We start from the raw sequence: 23,336 nt of genomic DNA, 5'->3' as shown, positions 1-23,336 counted from the left end.
AAACAACCCCCACAGACCAATAAATAGTCTTTGGCATCTTACAGCAGCCACTCTGGCATATTCAAAATTATGTAAAGATTTTTATAAATTTTTGCTGCCAGATCATATAAATATGTAAATTTCCATTAATACAGTTAGGGCATTGCTTAGACATCAAATACATGATGGCTGATAGCAAACACATTCTGAAATGGGAAAGAATAAAAAATCAGCTGATTCTTAGAATTGATTCTGCTACGTTATCTTTAAAAAGTAACAGACATTTGGAAAAGTCCAACTTTATTCTTTCTATGCCATTGTAGTCTACAATCTACTTAATATTTATAATAGTTCACTTTACTACAGAAGCTGATATCTAGAAGGACATTGCACCAGGGGTACATCTCAGAGAGGACACTCAAAATAGGCCCATAGAACTTATATGTATATATACCAGAGCCAATGTCCCCTTTTTTGAACCATGTACTGATTGCAACCAATACCTTAGGCCCAGCATAGACACTGTGCTTTAACTGGGTACATTTCCCTGCTGGCTTTTGTCTGTAGCATATTTTCTCTTTGTTTATTTGGAAATTGTTAGCCGAACCTCCTGATAAAGTCTTTCTGGAGATATAATTTCACAGACGTTTGCAGGTTCAACAGTTTTCCAGCGTGTTCATACCTTAAGCTCATTATAGTGGAATGGCTTATAAATCACATTTGCAATCAAGGGGAATCTATGTTGAATTAGAAACTTTAGAGTAATTGCTGCCTGCAGTAATGATAGGATATTTCTGTGTTTAGAGTGTGATTCTTCATTGTAGATTACAGTCCTATGTAAGGGGCTGCCTTTCCAATCAATATCTAGCGTGTGGGTGGCCAAATAGGACACCTGCCCCTATATCCTTATCAAGTTTCATGTCTTCACCCCTGACACTTAGTGGACAAACACAGAGAGGTATAGCAGGTGCCCAGATGCCCAATCCAGAAAAACTCCCCTTTTCAACATGAGTGCAACGAGTACTTGTGCTGAACATACTTTTTGTATTCTAATACCAAAGCCACCTTCTTCTTCCTGATTCCTACAAAACAAATCAATAGTCTAGTGATATCTAATATAATATAGTTAAACAAACCCCCTCCATGTCCCCACATAGAGCCTGTTAGGCTTTGTGACAATAAACAACTTATTATACAGTGGCTTCTCAGAACACAGCTGAGTGTGCTCATAACAAACAAGAGATGGAATGTGACCCTGTTGAGTGTACAAAAAAACCAAAACATCTTTCTGAATTAAAGCACAAAAAATAAAATATGTTCAAGTACAAGCCCTATTCATTGAGCTAATGTTGAAAAAGTGTTTTTTCAGATAAAATTAATATGGAGGAAAAATATCATGTGCATACAGTTACTGCAGAACTTATGGATTAAAGGACACATTCCACCAAAAAATGTTTCCCTAACCAGAGGTGCAGACAAATAGACCCCACAATATGGTGGGGAAACAGTAGTAGAGAATGTACATAATAGGCAATTGCCCCCAGCTTACTCATTATGTGCATGCATGTGACATAAGTTCAGGGGCACATCCACCACCCCTACATCACATGAATGCCCATAATGAGTGAGCTAGGTGTCACCCAACATGGTTGCTTGCTATGAAAGCTTTTGTTTGACTATCTCTAGCTTTGCAGCAACAAGATTATGCATTTAGAAAGAATGGGGAAATCGTGCTGAAAGATGATGGTAAGATCTTCACTATAAAAAGTGCTTTTTCTAGTCCATGTTATTGTGTGTTCACCATTAATACCCTGGGTAATATTAGCTGAATTGTTAACATGAAACATGAACCTCTAGATATTGTAACTAAAATATGATTAAAAAGTCACCTGTCATATATGTGTAATAATACATCCTACAAGTAAGAAATCACTTTCTTAAATATTTATATGTTTTCTTCCAGGACATAGAAATCAGTCATCCTTTCAAGAAAAGAACGAGAATCTGCAAGCCAACAAAATAAACAAAGTTAAATAATAGATTTTATTTCATACATGATTTCCTCATGCAAACTGTACTGGAGATGAAACAGTCTGTGAAATGCTAAATCCAAAGACCTAAAGTGTGACATACAGACTGGAGATTGTATAACCATTCAGTTTCGTACATTGGCTGAACACATTTCCATTTTTTTTATATAACATAATCATTAATCATTCACCATGAACATTTTCTCTTCATACTTACAAGTCACGAGATTCATTTACAAGTTGAAATTTCAGAATTTAAAAAACATTGAAATGTATAAATAAAAACAAACATTCTTTGCATTATTTTTCCTTCTAATGATGTGTTAATTGCAGACCCCCGTTTAACACAAAGCCAACGCTTTCCTGCAGAATTCACATTTTGTACCACATCCGTGTTTAACCCCCGAAAAATGTGCTGAATATCACTGTCAGGGATTGTAAAAAAGAAAATGTAGTGCATTGTCTTCAAATAAGATCATTTCTGATTAATTTGTCTACTGACAGCTTCATAGAACATGACGGATGGACTTTATTTTTTTTTTTTACTTTTTTTTATTCAGTCTAAAATACCCAATAAATTATTTCATTTAGCTTAAAATATATATATTTATTTGATAAGTAATTTGTGAGTGTTTGGGGTTATAGACGGGGAAACAAAAAAAAAAAAATGACCGTTGTTGCAAATAAGCTTTTAAATCCTGTAAAAGAGATGTGGTACTACAACCATGTAAACACTTGATTTACTATAGTGAAACTACTTGAAATATTGCATTTTGAATCAGAATAGACAATGGCACATTGAGAAGATTCAATATCCTGCAGACAAGTGGATAGTGAGAATGTGTACCCTACAATCAGCTCCACTCTCATAAACATCATGGAATGTTAGTTATCAAATAACACACACATTTTTATTGTATAACCCACAATCTGCTATAAACCAGCGGAACATTGAAGGCATCTTTAAAACATTCAAAATAGTTTGCTGGAAAACTACTGATCCATTCTCGCCCCCTACTGATCCATTTTCACCAATCCGCTACCCTGGACGCACACTCACATTATATTAACCTTTGCAAGATATATATATATATATACTGATTTGTTTCTTCACAAGAAAGGTATCAAAATTTTGCTACTGAAATATGACGCTGCTTACACAATAGTTAAGTACAAGGTAGCTCGCAAATACAATGACAAAAATATGTTTTGAGTTGTCCGATGTTGGCGTTTGTATGATGGGTTTTTTTAATTATTTTTAGGCTTTACTGGCAGTCGTCCCTCATGGTAAACAGCAGATTGGGACACTAGTGAAGCACATAAATATGCAAAAGTTCAAAAACCTATTCTACTCAGTACTAGCCAACTAACACTGCACAGTATGGGTTTTCACTATTTTAGGTAGGCACGCCCAAATAAAGCACTAAAATGAAAGAATTGCACTTTTACTACATTTTTTGCAAATAAAAAGCAAACGTGTTTCCTTTTCGGTATATTACAGTTTTGAAGTGAGGTGACCGATCTGTAGGAAGTTTATGAAATTGTATAACTTGTGCAGTTTCAAACAAACATAAGAAAATTAAACGAAACACAAAACAAATATATATATAATTTATAGGAAATTCTCCCCCCAAGAGTCTCCTCCTTCAAATGTGCAAAATAAAGGCAAAAATATTAAAAGCAAAAAGATCTTTCTTCTCTCCTGCCTAGTGCATTATGACCTTGTCGAGAAGGTCACAAGGGACTATGCAGAACTTTGGTATAAATGTCACGATGCATTCATAGCACAACCTCTACAATGAGATTCAAAAAAGTCAATGTGATATCTCCTAAAACAAGAGGATCACATTGCCATACATTGTCTCCTGCAACTGTGAGTTTAGGGAAAGAGACCAGTGCATACTTTATCCAAAAAGAAGAATAATCTTTCTGGACAAGAGTAGGACCCGCTCTTCAGTGGTTATTGTTAAATTAAAAAAAACACAAAAAGAAAAACAAAAAACAAAACATTTTTTTAGGCTTTTGCAACCTTCAAAATAAAGATTGGCCTTCCAATGGTTTGCCCCCCTAAAGTCATTGGTGACTACTAAGACCTAGTGCTACAAAGATGTTTTGATCAACTTCCTGATGACTGGGCAGGAGGCGGAGTCATTACAACTTCAGAGACTGCTGGTTCTGTACTCTGGTCTGCCATCTGGGTGAGAACTGATGTGGCTATTGCTTCTGCCATAGACGTTGAGCTGACTCCATTGGAAGTGCTGACTGAGCTGTGCTGTATCGCTTCCATCTGAGGGCTGCTAGGCACTGAGAGATCTTCTGAGCTCTCATCTTTTTCAGCATCTGTTACATTAAAGGAAAGAACAAGCAAGGTGAAATATAGGATGTACATTGATTTCATTAGCTAGGTGCCTGCTATTGCTCAACAGGTATATAAACATCAATTGGTTTGTCTTGTGGATGCTACCAGCCTCTGTATTGTTGCAAAATGTGCCCATCCCCACTCTTGGATGAAGCCAAAAGAGAATGTTGGTATGTAAATCTGAGACAAAGTGCATTTCTGCAATGCAATGAACATGCAATGGGCATTTTCCCCAGAATTCCAGTATCATTGTGCTTAGCAGGGGGAGTTGTGCTTGACACAATTTGGGCCGTAAGTCAAAGTTAACACAATTGTGCTTGTACTTCAAAGTAAATCAGATGCAATTGCACTGAACATTTCCCAGTTGGCATAATATCTGGTGTTTTGTGTGAAAGTGGCGTGTGCCTGATTCTTTAGGTGCGACTCTGGAGCTACTGCCTGGATTGGAGCTGGTGGTAGCTCCACTCAGCTGGTAACAGGAGGCAGGCAGTGGCGGCAAGCACAAGTATACAGAAGTGCAAGAAGCACATTTTGACCAAGTACCTTTAATAAATGGGAAACGGACTGTCCTTGCATTCATAAATGACCCCCTTTGATATCAACAAAAGCTATAAGGTTACAAGACTGTGCACCTCATCATGTTTTAGGAATGTATAGCTTTGTCTAGTAATTTCAGGATCCTCTAAAGGTGTGTGTGTGTGGGGGGGCAAATAACCCGAGATAAAGGTTAACTCATCCCAAAATGAGCTTAGAAAGAATGCTTCTCAGATTCTGACTCTTGTCTATAATTCCATCCATAAAGCTGGAGAAAACGATTGCTTTCTAGCCAGGAGCAAATACATGGAAACACGTTCCCCAAGACAAAAAAAAAAAAACACAACAACAATTTCTTTCCAAGCATCTTAACTACATTATGCAAAAATTAGTTTTTTTCTGGCACAACTAAGCAGGTTTTGGTCACAGTATTAAAGCTGCTGTCTGGTGACAAGTATATGTATGATGCTCAAAAAAACTCCAACGTGGAGGGTTTAGAGGATATGAACAGATATTTGTATACGCTGCTTCTCTTCCCTTTTCGAATGCTTCCAGCCTGAAAATGTGGTGATGTGGCAATGGGCAGGGCCTGGCTGCCAGCAACGGAAGGTTGTGCGGAACACAGCAAATGCCGCTGATTGGAGATTTGTTTTTTTTTTTTTGGTATCCCAACACAACAAACTTCTCTTAGAAGTAACCAATGCATTGTTAACTTCAAAGTTTTCCCATTTAAATAATACAAGGTGCTTTTATTTATTTACAGCAAGGCTCGCTGCTCATTTACTAAGCTATAAATTGCCTTATGCGTAGATGAACGGATAGACTTGCTGTCCGGGGCAATTTCACGTGCAAACAATCTTCATTTCACATTAATTAAAACTGGTACAGACACAAATCCTGAAATTCTTCCGCTGCAAATAAAAATGAGTTTTCATCCTCGTGCGTCTGCTTATCCATTAAGTGAAGCAACTGATAATTGCAGCACCTGACTCTAATGATGTGCACCCTGGAGAATAAGCAATATTTAGTCTAAATACCACCAGCTGTTCCAGGGATTCACACATTAAATGAGCTCGGTGTGCAAAAAATCTCAAACACCTTGCACTAAATCTGACTATTAATTTAGTCATTTTTATTAATCAGACAATGAAAATATATCAATGCAATGGTGTTTTTTTATGTAATAGATATTAAATTAAAGCCCTAAAATATGTTCCTTTGCAGAAAGTATGGGTAAATACATATATATTTATACATATATATATATATATATATAAACATTAGCTATTTTTTGATTAATAAACACCTCTACATTCTTCGTAAGACCTGTGAGTGCGAGCCTTCTTCTGTGTGTGTGTGTGTGTATATATATATATATTTAATATATATATTATATAATATATTTTATATAATGTCTGTATTTTTGCCTGTATCTATCAATGTTACCAACTAAGCCAAAGCATTGGTGTAATGTATAATGAACTTACTACACCGTGTATACGCAAGTCTGACTTCAGCCTTGGGGATGTTTCACTGCTCATCCAATAGAATTACTCAGTGAATCCGTGGTTAAGTATTTTCCAAGTATTTAAACCTGTGAGATTAATTTTACTTTTTACCTCCAGGTCATTTTCATACCTCACCTCGTTTCATTAATTTCCATGGCTAATAATTATGCTGATTGCATATCTGTAAGCTCAACTAAGGCAACCACAGCCCATGCCTTCAGTAGCTCCCCATCTTCTTTTTTCTGCTGATTCCCTGCACATGATCTAGGCTGCTGTTAGTTACCTGAGCTTAGGGACCCACTCACACTATATAATATATATAATATTTGCATATGTAAATGAAGGAAAAGAGGGGGAAAGAGAGTAAAAATAAGAGTAAAACTTTTTAGACTTCCTTGTTTCGGTTCAGTCAGGCACCTGGATTTGGTCGAATCCCGAACTGAATCCGATATATATATTATATAATTTTTTTTATATCTCAACCTCACTTTCTGCAAATGTTTTTATGACCCCCTAACCTTAGCTTGTATATAGCTGCACAGAGCATACTGTGCATGTGCAGTTTTACTGGCGTGTACAAGAGGGCCTAACAGGATCCAAGAGGGGGATTCATAAATTATTACTGCTATAGAGTTGTTAAACCTCTGGGCTGGTATAAGTGAGGTCAATGTAAAATGACCATTTCTAGCCATATTTTTTGTTAGGCTTTAGCTCTCTTTTAAAAAAGTCCAGTTTATTCGACTTACCACTAGATTTATGGTTAATTCAGGGAGGACTTCAATTTAAATTCATACTTCTTTCCATATTTAAAATGAGCATCCTTGTTACAAATGAATATCTAAATTGCAAAAACGAGTCATGTCGGAGATACCAGTCACGGCAAAATGCCACTTATGATAAAGAAAATAAAGGAAACATACATTTGGGATTTAGCCAGATGAAAAGTCAGGAGATTGTATGTGGTAATAACCGGATAACGTGACATCACATACTGCTGCAGAGCCCTATAAAGCACATTTAATGTAATTTATTGTGTCATAAGTACACAGAAAGGGGGGGGGGGGTAAATTAAAGATGTTTTTGTGTAACAATACATGCTCTTCTTATTCCTGGAAGCATTCATTCTCCATTGTGTGGGTTTATCAGATGAGAAGGATAATAACCTCATCCATGCAGCAATCATTGCTAATACCTATCTCCAGCATATGCCAATGCTCTTCCAATTTACTGTAAAATGTTATTCTCTACCCTGTCAAATGCCTTTGCATCCACAGAGTAAGATTTATCAGCTCAGAAATGACAAAATCAGCGCTCTAAATATATATAGCGATAGAAAGTTGCATTTACTTCTCAATTCTTTTAAATTAAAAAATATTGCCTGCTCTGATAAAACAGCTTAGAATGACTGCAAGTAAAGATGGAAGCTATTAAGTTTTATCGCAAGCACCTGAGGAACTGTTTGCATGCAATTCAAAATGTTTCTTTATCCTCCGGAATTACTGACACTGGCAAATTAAAATGAAGTGGCTGCATATGGCAGAAACAATCTTCACATTTACAAATATCCTGGAATATCATTAAATCATAAAGGAGAAAGCTGCTGTTATATATTATGAATGCTGCCTAATGCAATCCCAGCTTTGTTATTTGTTACAAATTTGTGTACCAGGGACAAAATTGGCCATTTATTCTACAGCGGCAGCTGCTTGATATACTGTATATTATGGCCAAAAAAAGAAAGGGAGCAGGAGAAAAAGCCCAATTAACAAAATGCCAAAGAGGTAAATGGCGTTACAAGTTATTAATAAACATAGCTTCTACAATTTTTTTATCCACTCCTTGAATATAACATTAACAGAGAAGCAAATATATTTGGAAATCCTTATGGTCAGTTTCTTCACAGGAAACCTTTAATGGACTAATGCATTTAACAAAACATGTTGTGCTTCAAACAATGTGTCAATTGTTAGAGCAGTTGAACTGGTATTCTGTACAATGGGATGTTAGAGCTCAGGGGCAGCAGTGCCAGCCTAAACTGGAAGGGCACCCTAGGTAAGGTGCCCTGGATCCCGTCCCTCCCACCACACATTCTTGGTAATGAGAGTGGGGAATTACGAATTTCCATCCCACTGCAGTGCCCTAGCCATGCGCCTCTTCTGCCTACCCCTAGTTCTAGGGGCAATGCTGAGCTCTAACCCACTGCATTGTTAACTCCCAATACCTAAAATTAACACAATGCAATTGTTGGGGGCTTAATTTAGAAAAACAACACCTACAGAGAGAGACAGAGAGAGAGAGAGAGAGAGAGAGACATATTGCACAGGTTGGTAGCAGGTCTCTGCACTAATTTCATTTGTGAATATGGCAACAGTCACCTGACACCTTAATATACAGTTACTGGATCAATTATCTTGAAGCCAATTATCCAGAAAAGTTCTAAAATATGGAAATGCTATTTCTCAGAGTCCTATTTAAGCAAATAAAATGGTTTACTTTTTTTCTGTAGTATTAAAACAATACATTATTACTTGACTATAAGAATAAGATAACATAAACCCATGTTGGCTGCAGTATATTTCTGTTCATATTTTTAAGCAGATTTACGGCATGGTGCTCCAAATTACAGAAATACCATTTGTTTATGCTAAACATTCCAGATAGTAGTTATGTATAAGACTGTAAACATATCCTAAAACTTTTTGAAATTCACACTTGATTTTCTTACCGGTGCAGCCTAATTAAACAAATTTTTACATAGTTAGGACAGGAAAATAAATTAACGAAAATAAGGCATAAGCTAGGAAACTATTAAATATGTGACTGATTGCTAGGAAGGGTTAAAGTCCATAGAAGAGGTATAAATATAACAGACCCCACTTCCACTCTTTGTCACTATACATTTTATCCAGTGGATATTTTGGCAGCGGTAAAGTTGCCCACTGCACTAGGTACATACAATAAACATACAGAGATGTTGTAATTGCACTTGTTAAGGGATGGTTCTCATTCTAACAAATCTTTTTTTAAAAATCCCAAATGTTTCCTGCCATGCTGCACAAGCCTGCATTGAATTTAATCATGTGCGGTGAGATTAATTTTTCATAGTGGAATGTGGAAAATAATTTTATTAAATACGCTTCTAGCTTATCCAGCAATAACCTTGCCTTATTTTCATTATTTTATTTTAAACACTAAGAGAGTGTGTATGTGTGTGTGTGTGTGACTCCGATATTAATGGTAGCACGGTTCATTTTGGCAGTATTTCACTGATGTAGCCCAAGGCCATGGGTAATGGAACATTACTCACTATGATAGCCAGATTTCTTCTGCATCGCGGTTACAGGGCAATCTTTATGAGCCAGAAGAAGCTGTTTCAGCTGCGCCACTTCATTTCTCAGCAGGGTGACTTCATTCTGGAGGTAAAGGGGAAACTTTCTGTTTAGAACCAACTGGAACAAATCCTCAAAGTTCATTGCAAAGCAATAACAGTAGTGGGCTATGTGCTTAAAGATAGCAACTAAACTACGCATTTTGTGATACATTTTAAAAACATGTATATTATAAGCGCAGCTATATAAAATATAGTATGTGTAGAGAGAGAGCACAAACTGTACTGTCGCCTTCATATTAGTGTACTTTATTATTGTTATTCCTCTCCAACATATTCTGCAGTGCTTTAGAGAGATCATTTACATCAGTCCCTGCCCCAAAGACACTTACACTCTAAAGTCACTATTACAATCACTCACACTACGTCAATTTTATCAGGCAAAAATTAACCTGCCTGTATGTTTTTGTGTGTGGGAGGACACTGGAGTACCTGAAAATCCCCCCAAGCACGGGTAGAACAAACAAAATCCTTGTAGATAGCAGAAGCGCTAAGTATTGCACCAATGTGCTGCTCACGTACTTCCTCAAGTGCCAGAAAGCAGAAATCTTAGACACTACTGTATATAGACACTGTAAAAAGAAGTAAACTTTTGGTTCTTTTTGAGAAAAGATACTTGGGCATTAGGGCTAGTTTAGATTTTTAGCCCTAGTCTAAGAATCTCTCATTAATGTTTCTGTCATTAAAGCCCTCAATGGAAAGCAAGGGCAAATTTATTAAGGGTCGAAGTGAAAATTCAAATTTTTTTAGGTCAAAACTATCAAATTCGAATCGTGAATTATCCATACTCGATTCAAGTTTTACGTCAAATTCGAATTTAGAGATTTATCATACTCTGGCCCTTTAAGAACTCTAATTAGACTATTCACCACCTAAAATCTGCCGAATTACTGTATAAGTCAATGGGAGTGGTCCAGGGATCAATTTGTGATGTTTGTAGCCTTCCTTCCTGTTTTTTTTACTCAAATCAAGTATTTTAAATTCAAATCGAGTTTTTATAATTCAATTCAAGTTTCCAGGTCATTTAAATTCGTTCGAGTTTTAAATAAATAAATACATCGATTTTATTAATAAATTTAAACTAGTTGAATGTCGAATTTCGAATTTATGGGAGTTTAAAAAAAACTCACATGAATTCGAAATTCGACCCTTGATAAATGTGCCTCTGAATGCCTTTGTCCGCTGTTTACTTTATAAAGAAGTATGTCTTTTACACTACCTATCTACAGAAATACTATACTATATGTGGCCCTACATATTTTGGAGATTCCAGGCCCCAACATAGGCAGCCATCAGTGTGATACAGGAAGGCAGCTAGAGGGTTTAGGGCAGTAAACTGTTGGGTCTTTCTTCAGAATGTCTTACTGTAGGTTTAATAACTAGTAATTCTGAGAATGTCTAACTAACCACCAATAAATTCCATGCTGGTTAACACCTTATGGGCCTGCACAACATACCCTGGTATGCAATTATTACAGGGAATTTCAAAGGAAAGGTATTTTTAATAGGGCAAATATGGCACAGCTCCAATGGGTTAATTTTCAAATAAAATGTTTATGAGCTGTTGAAAACTGGCTGCAAACTGAAGGTAAATCATTACAGGAGATGACACTAACCATAGAAAGCGAAACAGACTGCAGAGACTGAACGGTGTGTTTGAAAATAATTAAAATTTATGAATGCACGAACAAAAGTACCCAGTGATTTTATCTCAATATTATATTGTGTTCACACTATTGTTATTTGGATACGGCTTATAATTTCCCTACTTCTCTTGGCAACATGCAAATAAAATGGAGAGCAAAGCTTTCTGTCTGTAAGTCAGACTAGTAAGGAAATGTATAGAAAGAACTTTAAAGCTTGTTTATACTTAAATGAAAAGGCTAAATGGGGTGATACACAGAACACAATTGTTGCCCTAAATAACAGATTTATTCATTACCTGACGATGTATATTCTGATGCTTTTGTATGGGGTTGCTGCTACTTGTGTAGCATTAAATGATCCAAGCCACAGTCATGAACAAAAGCAAATCACAGAGCACCCTGGAGTTTACAGATCCCTACCAAAGAAATGTATGGAAATGGTTCCCCTGTCTGTCACCCTGTCTATACCCTCTGCTTAAGAAGCAGACAATTAAGCTTGCAGATGACATTTTATCCCCCCTATAATTTTTACCTCCCACGGCAGACAGAGAAACACTGCTCCCCTCTCGAGTCAATGGACCCCCACATGCACTGCTGCAAATGGCCCCAGGAAGGGATTTGCTCAGGAGATTAGTCTCCCACCCTTACACAGCAGAAGACATTTGCTTTATTGGAGACTTGTACCTTTTATATATAATGTAATGCATTTGGAAGCCTGCTAAAACAAATTTCTCTTAAAGGAACCCATTGTTTTCTGTTAGATTAGTAATTGCAGGGACATTTTCCTAATTAAAACGACCACACTGCAAGCCAAAACTAGGGAGAAATAAGGTAGTTTTATACATTTTACAATATTCTGCACAGCACTGTTGTAGCAAAGGCTTTCATGAAGGAATAATAACAAGGATTATGGCTATTAATGTGCACTTCCCTGTGTTCAATCAGCCTTATATTTGGAATTCATATAAATCTGCTGAATTATAGGTATAGGTTAGGCCTTGTGTGCTCCTCTAAAATCTATGAAGCAGCTTGCACGATCAATACATCCAAACAAGAACTTAGGCCAAAAACTAATCCATGCTCCTAGTTCTTTCATACACAAACTCTATGGGGCTAATTTATGAAAAATCTAGTTGGTGTTTTTTTTCTCGATTCGAGAAACACGGACGTGAAAAGTATTGATCCTTGAATCCTTCGAAAAGTCACCAGAAAAAGTGTGTGTGTGTGTGTGTGTGTGTATATATATATATATTTTATATATATATATATATATATATATATATATATATATATATAAAAGCCAGTGGGAATATTATCTAATAACTTTATTTACACAGTTTATTAAAATAGCTGAGATTTTCATAAATTAATAATAAATCGAGATTTTTTCTCACTGGGAATATTGTGTTGCCCTTTTTCTTGCTTAAATAAGCTAGCTTTTTTTTTTTTTTCATGAATTCGAATTTTGATAAATCCGTCCTCACGGTTTGTAACAACTCGTAGACAAACAACCAACAGGATGCTGTCAGTTCATATCTAATCTTATACAGGTATGGAACCTGTTATCCAGATTCCAGAATGCTCGGGACCTGGGGTTTTCCAGATAACGGATATTTCCATAGTTTGGATCTTCATACCTCAAGTCTACCAGAAAATCATGTAAACATTAAATAAACCCAATAGGCTGGTTTTGCTTCCAATCAGGATACATTATATCTTAGTTGGGATCAGGTACAAGGCACTCACTGTTCTATTATTACAGAGAAAATCAAAAATTAAAATTACAAATTTGGATTAGTTGATTATAATGAAATCTATGGGAGATGGCTTTTCCTTAATTCAGAGCTTTCTAGATAATGGGTTTCCGGATAACGGATCCCATACATATAATGCATGTTTTTTTATATAATACATTTAAATGTAATACAAAAAAAATAGCTATAGGGTGAATTTTGTGAAGTCTTTCTACCTACTAATTCACAAATGACAGTAAGGGGCCGATTCATCAAGAGTCGAATATCCTTCGATCAAAAAATCACAGGCAAGCCTATGGGGACCTTCCCCATAGGCTAACATTGACTTCGGTAGGTTTTATCTACCGAAGTAGGTGGTCGAAGTATTTTTTAAAGAGACAGTACTTCGATTATCGAATGGTCGAATAGTCGAACGATTTTTACTTCGAATCGTTCGAATTCGATCGAATTTAACCAATTCGATGGTCGAAGTACCCAAAAAATACTTCGAAATTCGAAGTTTTTTTAATTCGAATCCTTCACTCGAGCTAAATGTATATATGACTTAAGCTTGCATATGTCACCATATAGTTATTTGTATTGTCAATGTAATCAATAAATTACTGTGAGAAATTTGTACATGCAGGGGTGTTTCCAGTAGCCCCGAACAGGCCTCCCCCCCCCAACCTCAAATTCAGACTTACTCCATAGTAGGTATGGGACCTGTTATTTAAAATTTTTGGGACCTGGGGTTTTCTGGATAAGGGATCTTTCTGTAATTTGGATCACCATACTTTTAAGTCACCTACAAAATCATTTAAACATTAAATACTCCCAATGCGATTGTTTTGCCACCAATACAAATTTATCCATCTTAGTTACCATCAAGTACAAGATGCTGTTTAATAACCCCTTGGAAACCCCAAGTCCCATTCTGGATAATAGATCCTATAACTATATTATGTATGCATGTAATGTATGCTGTTTGTCTTTATAAGAGTAACTGAACTGAATACTCTGAAGGGACATTACGTTTTCCTTTACATTTTTCAATCTTAATGGATATCGTATAACCCAGTGCTTAACCACTACAGGTATCAGAACTGTCACCCAGAATGCTTGGGACATGAGGTTTTCTGGATAATGGATCTTTCCATAATTTAGATCTCCAGAGTTTTCTGGATAATGGGTTTCCGGATAACAGATCCAATACCTGTACTATGTTTCTAAAGGGTGTGCAGCCATGGTCATGATTTTTTGCCCTGGTAATGTAAATGTGCTGCATGCATATGTACTGTATATTTTTAGTTGTAAAGTGCAACGTATGTACACAGCACTGTACAGCAGAATAATAAAAATTAATGATAAATACAAAGTACAATAATACAAAGTACAATAAAGATTAAGAGCTAAATGTCAAAGGTAAAGAGGATGGAAGTCTCGGCCCCATAGAGCTTACAATAAACAAAGAGCGTGGAGCTCGGTTTACAGATTTTCCTCCCCCAAAACAATGGTTAAGTGCAAAAAGAAGTAGGATTTGGTCAAATCCAGAATTGAATCCTCAACTTGTAAATATGGTACCTGACGCACATATAGTGGTGACCAGAGGACCCCATTGCATGAGCTTTCTGCCCAACCTAATTTTTTTGTGTGAATGCAGTAGTGGTAAACCTACCCCATGTGACATTAGATTAATAATTCAAATGTATTTTATATACATTTGGGTAGGAATACTGGTACAGTAAACAGTATATATAGTTTGTTTTAAATCCACTGTTTCAGTTTTTCTTTGGCTGTGGCTAAGAAGTATATGAATGCAGTTTTCAACCGTTTATTATATGAACAGTCCTAATAATGTATGATAAGGATGTAACATCTTCCAGAGCTAAATGTGGCTGCTACTGAAACTTTTTTGTGGCCTAAATTGCCATGCTAAAGGCAGCCTTCCAAACTTATTACTTTTACTATTAAATGCAACGTAAAAGTAATCATGGGTCATTACTGCCCACTATGCTGATCAGCTTTGCCAGCACGTCAAGTGAAGAGTTATTAAGGAAAGCGCAGGATTGATTAATGTGCTCACATAAAGAACGGTTTAATTATTTCTTTGACATTCAATTTTCTTTGCAAGTCATTTTGTTCTTCACAGCCAATGGTTTCCGCTGCTGGCAGACTGAAAGAAATTTTGTTCTTCTCAAATCGCCGCCAACGTGGCCATTTTAACCCTTCATAGAGTGGAGGAGGGAGATAAATCCTTAGCTTGCATTTAATCAAGGTGGTTTTATGCGAATATATAATTTGTATACACCACCCATTTCTACAGCATGCAAGCTGATGGCAGTGCTAACTGACTATTACCATGCCATATATACCAAAATTAAAGTCAAGGCGAATTCTCTACTGCTACACTCTTTTCGGAATGTACCATCTATACAAACAAATGTCATACAATTCCTTACTTTCGTACACCTCTCCCACCATCTCTGGTATTTTGTAAATATTTTGGGCATGTAGGCAGGGCCATGTAATATAAAGGGCCAGTATACTGTATAAAGGCAATAGCAAAAGAGGTGTTTTGTCATCCCACGGGGAAACTGTGCTCCCTGAATGCAACAAAATGCCCGAAAATATCTTCCTACAGACTAATAATAAACTTGTATTATCCTAAAGAGTTGAATATTTTGCATACTACATGCAATCAACTGATTAGAATGCCATGATTGTAATGTTACTGTATTAGAAGGTATTTTGGGGCAGGTTTTCGTCTGGGAGGATCTTGTTTTCCCACAGGTGATAAAAAGTGCTGTGCAGCATTGTCTCCTAGTTTTCTCATGATCTCACTTATGCCCCTGAAACCTCACAAAAGTCTAAGCTGGCTCGCTGCTCTGATATCTTACCGGATCAACTTTGATGTATTGAACACCTTTATGCACTTACAAAATGTCACATAAATAATGTAAATTATAATTCCTTTAGCCTATTAAAGGGGGAGTTCACATTTACATGAAACATTTAGTACGGATAGTCTTCATTACTCACTACGTATGAATTAATAGGCTTCCTATTCTGTATATTTATAGCCTGCAGCTGAAAATGTGACCTACCAAACATTAGTGTGTGAAGTTTCTGTTTTTATTTTTAGTCTTCTATATTGCTGTTTTTCTTTCTTTTTCTTGTCTATTATTAATCTTTTGTAATTAACCCCTTAGCAACCACAGAGCAGTTGAATATACAAACCTGGCAGTGGTGACAAATTAAATTATTCAGAAACCACATACAAATAAGTAACAAACACAAATGATCTTAGGGGTCTGCAGCCTACACAATATTAAACCATAGTTTTCAAGATTAAAATCCCTTAATAGTGGAAGCATAATACAAACACAGTTTGCGTTCCTTTTTTCCTGTTTGTATATCCAACATTTTACACCACATTTTTATTTATATTATATATTTAAATGCAATGCCCACACTTCTTAACACTTGTTAACAGTATTTTGTTTACAACCGAAAACTACAAGTATGACAGGCTAAGCACAAGTACACAAATATTTATGATAATATACAGTAGACCCCCATTTATGTTTTTCAGGGGAATAGAAAAAAATGATGTAAAATCCAGGAAAATGTAAAATCAGGGAAATGTATTATGCATCATATATATGTCAAATTAGGGAAAACTTAAAATCAGTGGATGTAAAATTGATAGTGTGCAGTGTCCTAAATCAGTATAAATTGAATCCACAGGTAAACACAAACAGCAAACACATACAAGGTTTTTTGTATCATAAGTGGAATACCGAGTTTGTCTCAAATAATTTACTGGCCATACGTCTTAACACTACATTTCTCCATACATGAGAATTTCAGTTAAAGGAACAGTAACACCAAAAAATTAAAGTGTTTTAAAGTAATGAAAATATCATGTAGTGTTGCCCTGCACTGGTAAAACTGCTGTGTTTGCTTCAGAAACACTACTATAGTTCATATAAACAAGCTGCTGTGGAGCAATGGCGGAAATTGAAAAATGGCTATATGGCACAGGTTAACTAATGGATAACAGATAACACCATTAGACAGACAGACAGCTTATTTGCTATCTGCTGTAGTAGTGTTTCTTAAGCAAACACAACAGTTTTACCAGTGCAGGGCAACAGTGCATTTTATTTTCATTACTTTAAAACACTTTTATTTTTTGACGTTACTGTTCCTTTAACAGCTCACATAACCAAGCTTTAACTTCAATTAAACTACAATCCTACAGTGGACAATCACCAGGTATGTAGGATATTACTAGTTACTGCCACGATTCATTTAAAGGTACAAAGCCACTAGAAAATACACATTTGGTTTTGCAGACTTTATGTCAGTGCATTAGTTGCTAATTAGAATTCATGTAAGCTTAATGTTCTATTCCTTTTACTTTTATACACTACTAAATGTGTGTTGGCTCTGACACAGTATAAAATGGGTGTCTGTTATTATTAAATCTGGGGCAAGGGTGGTGTGAGACCTTAGCCAGTATCATTTAGGGACTGTGTTTTATGTCGTTGAAGCAGCAGGGATGGGAATACCATATTTGTCACTGTCTGACATCACAGAAAGCAAAATACCTTTCATTGGTTATGCTGATTATACTGCAGGTACTTGTGAATTATATCACATTTATATAAAGTATATCCAGAAATTAAGCTCTATAAAAGAGGCAAGACTGATTCGCTTAAAGCAGTCTGTGACATGTTAAATAAAAAGAAGCCAGTAGTTTAAAATTGACCATCTGTAATTTTCTAGATGGTAATGCATTGCTTAATGTTTACCTACTTTCCACTCCTAAAACAATCCCTGTGCATGTCGTCTATTGATTGACAAGGCCTGACTATGACATGGAGGTTAGCTCAGGTGCCTCAAGCACAGATGTCTATGTGGAGGAAATTATATTTCCTATAATGCACAAGAGTCATTTTATCATTAGAAACAGTGCTTAGTGATGCCCTCATTTATAACCTGTGCTTAGTGATATGTCATTTGTGTCACTTGACCCATTGAAACTTGTGTAGTATAACAAATAATTACTCCCTGTGCTAAAATATGAGCATATTAGAAATCACCTTGGATAACACCTGTGTCTTTATATGGTAAAACAACTCCTCTGTGACATATAATATTCTTATATTTTACAATAAGCGGTACATTTTTCCCTATATATTTGTCTTTTTCGTACATCAAGTGACAGATATAAGTGTGCATTTGAAGCCCTTATGTACAATAAAATTATATTTCACGTATTATTTCCAAAATAGAGCACTTACACAGTATGAATAAAAATAGTGCCTTTGTAAAGAGGAAGCATTGCTATGATCGTGGAGGTGCCTTGGAGCTTGCTGATCCCCCTTGCATTTATAGGACCATTTTAAGGTCTCACTGTTATTTATTTAGTACAGTATTTACTTTTCCATACTTTAAGGATTTTAGTGCTTTCTAGTCCTATGCTTTCCTGATGCACTGATATAAAGCAAGGTATCTCAAGTTAGGGACTGAGCGGAACCAACATTTTGAATTATATTCCTATACAGCAAATGGAAAAACAACAGAAACAATAAATGTGAGCATCCTTTGGCAGGAATGAAAGTGTTAATACTAATAGAGCTCTTAAGTAGCCATATGGCTTTTACACGATTTCCATATTGTGCTAGATTGTTTTTTATTGGCACCAGCTTGTCTGTTTCTCTCCTTAAGGTTTGCTATGCCTCAAAACCACAGGTTTTAAATAAATAATAAAAAAGAAAGTCCTGTGCTTCCTTGAGTCTCCCAAGGCGTAAGTGATTGGCGCAGCGATGTCTGTCTAGAGTTTATCTGCATAGATGTTTTTTTCCCCTAATCTTAAGAAGTCAGAGCCAAATGGCAAAATGAACTTCACTTAATGAAGAACAAAAAGATTTTTTTTTTTCTTTCTTGTTGCTGGGGTTCAAAGTTCCTTTTTGACACCATGAGTATTATATGGTTTTTATGTATGAAAGAAAAGAGCAATTTGTTGCATTCAAACTTTGCAAACCCCTCAACCAAGGGAAATTCTCGCTGTTCAACAAGGGTTGTATATGTTGTATTTCATAATTTTGTACTGTGTACTGTGATGGGAAGCTTATAACCTGATGTACAGCCTACATACACTTCTCATACTAATAAACCATGAGACTTTCTTATCTTCAGTCATATAAATGAGATCATAAGGCTGATGACAATGCTATAAAAGATATATACAGCACAGCAAAATATTATTTATTGGGCAGACAACACATTTAAAACATATAATGCTATGTGTACTATATGTTTCCATAAGAGCGTCAATGCATGCCTATGTTTATTAGAGTGACTAGAGAATGATAGTTGAACTGAATTCCGATTAATAAAAATGTTTGGCATTTTAAAGTTTGTACGGTATCTTTGAAATCACAACAAAACAAATAACTAGTAAAACAAGGAGAGTATTAATTGTATAGAATATAGGCCAGCCATCTGTCAGTGGTCACAAAAATACTACGTATAAAATTATTTTTTTAATACCATGCTCTGCTAATCAAATCCCATTTGTGAACCCTTTCACTTTACTATTCTACTTTTTGAAAAAATGCGCAAAATGTAATATAGTCATTACTTGTTTTTATTTCACAACTTTGACCACAATCTGCAGATTTATCGGGCAATTAATTAAGACAAAACTGGTGCAATACAGGCGCAACCAGCCTGATTTTAGAAATGATTTACAGTAATTAATAGAGCTTCCACTTTGTTCACCGTTCACTTCACTGACACTGAATTACTGACACTCTGTGGTGCAGCAAGATTAAACGGCAGCAACACTAAAATGAACAATACATAATTTGCAATTTTTGTATTGTACCCCTTTAACTGCAAGAAAATATAATTCAGGCAGATAATGCTTTGCAATTACAAAGAACTTTAAAGTTAATGAACACTATTATACAATATATATTCAAAAGTTTCCTCAGAACAAAAAAAAATCTTTTGGCTGAAGGACCTCCAATCACTAGAAAACAGAAATGTTAGGCCCATATTAATGGGCAAGTCAACCCAAAATAAAAAGATGCCCAATAAAAGAAAACATAATTCTAAGAAACTTTCCAATACCTTGTCAGTTCTTTTAAAGTTATTTGTAAAAACAATTGCTATGGAAAGCAGCATTCACCTGGTTGTTACTTTTTAAACAATGTTGCAAAAGTCTTGGCTCCCCAGCAAAATCAGGTCTGTTAATCAGCTGCCTTACAATGTATCAACAGTCTGAGCCATCAGGGCAGAGAGTAAAAACGGAAAGACAAACACTGCTTTTAGTAGCATTACATATAACATATGTAATACACATGCACACACATAACTTAAAAACCATAGAAATTTTTTAATGAATGCATATTGCAAAGTTGCTTAGAATTATGTTTTCTTTTATTAAGCACATTTTTATTTTGGGATTGACTTGCCCTTTAATATTTTCTAAACCTCTCTGCAAATTAGAAATGTTATGACAACTCTTTATAATTACATAGCTTTCTTTTATTTTTATATTTGGGAACATAACAAAAAAGAAAGAAGAATTTGGGCAGCACTAGCAAAGCTGTCCTTTTTATATGAAATAAATATTAATAATGAATTAACCATCCACAACAACTAACAAAGAACTGCTTTACTCTTTAACTAGAATACTTAGAATAAGAATTGAAAATCTTCATATTCAAATAACTATTTTTAAAAATACAGAAGGCTGATATAAGAAATCCGTCTGTTAAAAAAATAAATGAAAATGCCAGGCTTTGGATTTCCTTGTTTGCATTCCAGGTAAATAAACAGAGATGGGTGCAAGATTGTTTTCACAAAGCATGATTACCTTCCTTTGGGGCATTATGATGTGTGTTTCCAAGACAATAATATGCTTCTTGTAATAAACACAATAAACCACCACATTTTAATTACTACAAAATAAGGCAACAAATCAATTTATGTGAATTTACTCATGTATATATATTTGTAAATGTTATTTCTTCATTGGTGATGCCTGGAAATAAGATGCATCTTATTTCTTATTCTGTCGAATGGATCAAATTATCATAGTAATCCTCTAACCACAAAAAAGTTTTGAAAAAGACAGAAGAATGCAGAATATCTGCACACCACTGAAATGATTACATTGCTACCACGCATTGCGATCACGGACTGTCTGGTTGCTTCCAAAGGAACCAGAACATTTTTAAATAATTAAAGGCTATTCTGTATATGGTCATTTTTATAATATAGTGAAAACTGCTGTGCATAATGCTAGATTGTACACATAATTGTAAATATGCATTTTACTTAACCCCGTGTGGCATAGTTGATTCGTTTAAACCCATAGTAACCAATTACCGAATGACTTAAACATGCTGGAAAATGCAAAATCAGGAACCAGGTACTGTTATACAGCTGGGTTATAGGCCAACCTAATTGCACAATTAAAATCCTAATTAAGTCTCAACTTAAAAAAAAAGTGTATATTCGCTATAAGAAACAAACAGTATGGAAAACATATTTAATATCTACATTATTATGTGTTTTATACAGGTTATAAAAAATAATAAACATTTAAAAGTCACCTGCAAAAGGACCTTATACAAATTAATGTAAGAGAACATTCTCTGTCGTTGTTAAAATTCAACTTTTAATGACCAAAGTGAATGTACCTGTAGCTGCCCATTGAAAGAACCAAGGTCCTCGGCTTTCTTTTCTAGAGACTGCACCCAAACTTTTCGCTTCTGCCTGCACCTCGAAGCAGCTGCGCGGTTCCGTTCTAAAAACTTCCTCCTTTTTTCATCTGGGTCATCGCTTGCTGCTTTTCTCCGGCGCCCCCCTGTGCTTTGAGTTTGTGGAGCGGGGGGAACAGGGGAAGCCTGCAACAAACAAAGATGTTTAGAAAGTCCACCTCTTCAAGTTTAGAGGTGTTTCTTAAGTCACACGGGAACATTATTACACTGTTGATTTTCAACCAATGTTTTAACTTGCTTTACTTTTTAACAACTTTATTGAAATAGCACACCTTTGTCTTAAATAGCAAAGTACATGGCAAAACATACATTTACAGAAAATTAGATGCAAGGGGTAATTCTGCTATATTTATTCCCGCAGCAATCAAATATACTTTTCGAAAAATGATTTACGCATGAAAAGTCCCCATGAAGAAGCAGTTTTCACGAATTGCAAAAATCCGGTAGCACCTTTTCAGTATGTTACTGTATAGTCGCAGCTGTATACTGATACAAAGTAGGGCTATTCCAGTATTGGCACCTGGTGCCTACTTAGGCGTATATACAGTGGGTTGAGCTCCCCAATTTCTACATCTTTCAGCAATTTTATATATTTATGTATCCTATGCAAAAGATTAAAATTGTATTGACATGATAATACCATGGATACTTCCCCATATAGAGCAATTTCAAGTTTTAATCTCAAGCAAAAAAAAAAAAAAAGGGGCAGAGAAGCCAAGCCAATATTGTTGCTGTAAAAGGGTAACTACAATTTAGCCATATACAAATGTTATTATACTGCTCTTATATTGGCAGTCTTTAGATGAAATTGTATATTTGGGAATTATATTTATGTAATTTGCTGTGACAACAGACTGCTGATAAAATTTTAAAAAAGGCTTAGGAGGAATTCATAGTCTTGGATTAAATGTGACATTTAGCACAGGGTACAGTTATTCTTACAATGCTGACATTTTAAACCGATTAGAATTAGAAACTGACTTGTCTTAGATGACAGAGAAATAAAAGCTTTCTGATAATTGCTTAAATTTTTGTTCACTTTATTTGAATCAATTTGAATTTAATAAAGATTCAATTAAAAACAGAAAAGGAGACAAACCAGTTCTAGTGATTTGTTTTGTGTAAATTATAAGACATAAAAAGCCAGTTGCAAGGACAGCTATTTCACGTTTCCTGAAAATCTGCCGAACCTAAAAGAAGGCATGAACAATAAAGTACAAGGTAACATTTTTTTTCTTTTATAAAATTCAATACAATTTTTCTAAAGAAAAAACTAAAAGTGGAGAAGTTCTGCTTAAATATTGGGCACTTTTTAAGTAGCATTCCTTTTCTAATATATAAATACAGGTATGGGG

General features: G+C 35.4%; 1 protein-coding gene across 4 annotated transcripts in view; it reads right to left on the bottom strand.

Moving 5' to 3' along the window:
* Positions 1 to 2,003: 2,003 nt before the first annotated feature.
* The window catches only part of atf2.L (activating transcription factor 2 L homeolog), a 59,210-nt gene continuing 37,877 nt past the window's right edge, over positions 2,004 to 23,336 (bottom strand). For all 4 annotated transcript variants that reach the window (XM_018235939.2, XM_018235940.1, XM_041576055.1 and 1 more), the window contains exons 10-12: positions 21,901 to 22,107; positions 9,718 to 9,823; positions 2,004 to 4,349 (exon numbers count right to left, since the gene is read on the bottom strand). In XM_018235939.2, the coding sequence (XP_018091428.1) occupies positions 4,126 to 4,349; positions 9,718 to 9,823; positions 21,901 to 22,107 (537 nt within the window). In that variant the 3' untranslated portion in view covers positions 2,004 to 4,125. The remainder of the gene's footprint in view (positions 4,350 to 9,717; positions 9,824 to 21,900; positions 22,108 to 23,336) is intronic.

This window comes from Xenopus laevis, chromosome 9_10L (assembly GCF_017654675.1).
Source record: "Xenopus laevis strain J_2021 chromosome 9_10L, Xenopus_laevis_v10.1, whole genome shotgun sequence".
NCBI classification, from domain to species: Eukaryota; Metazoa; Chordata; class Amphibia; order Anura; family Pipidae; genus Xenopus; species Xenopus laevis.
This window is presented reverse-complemented; position numbering and strand designations above follow the sequence as displayed.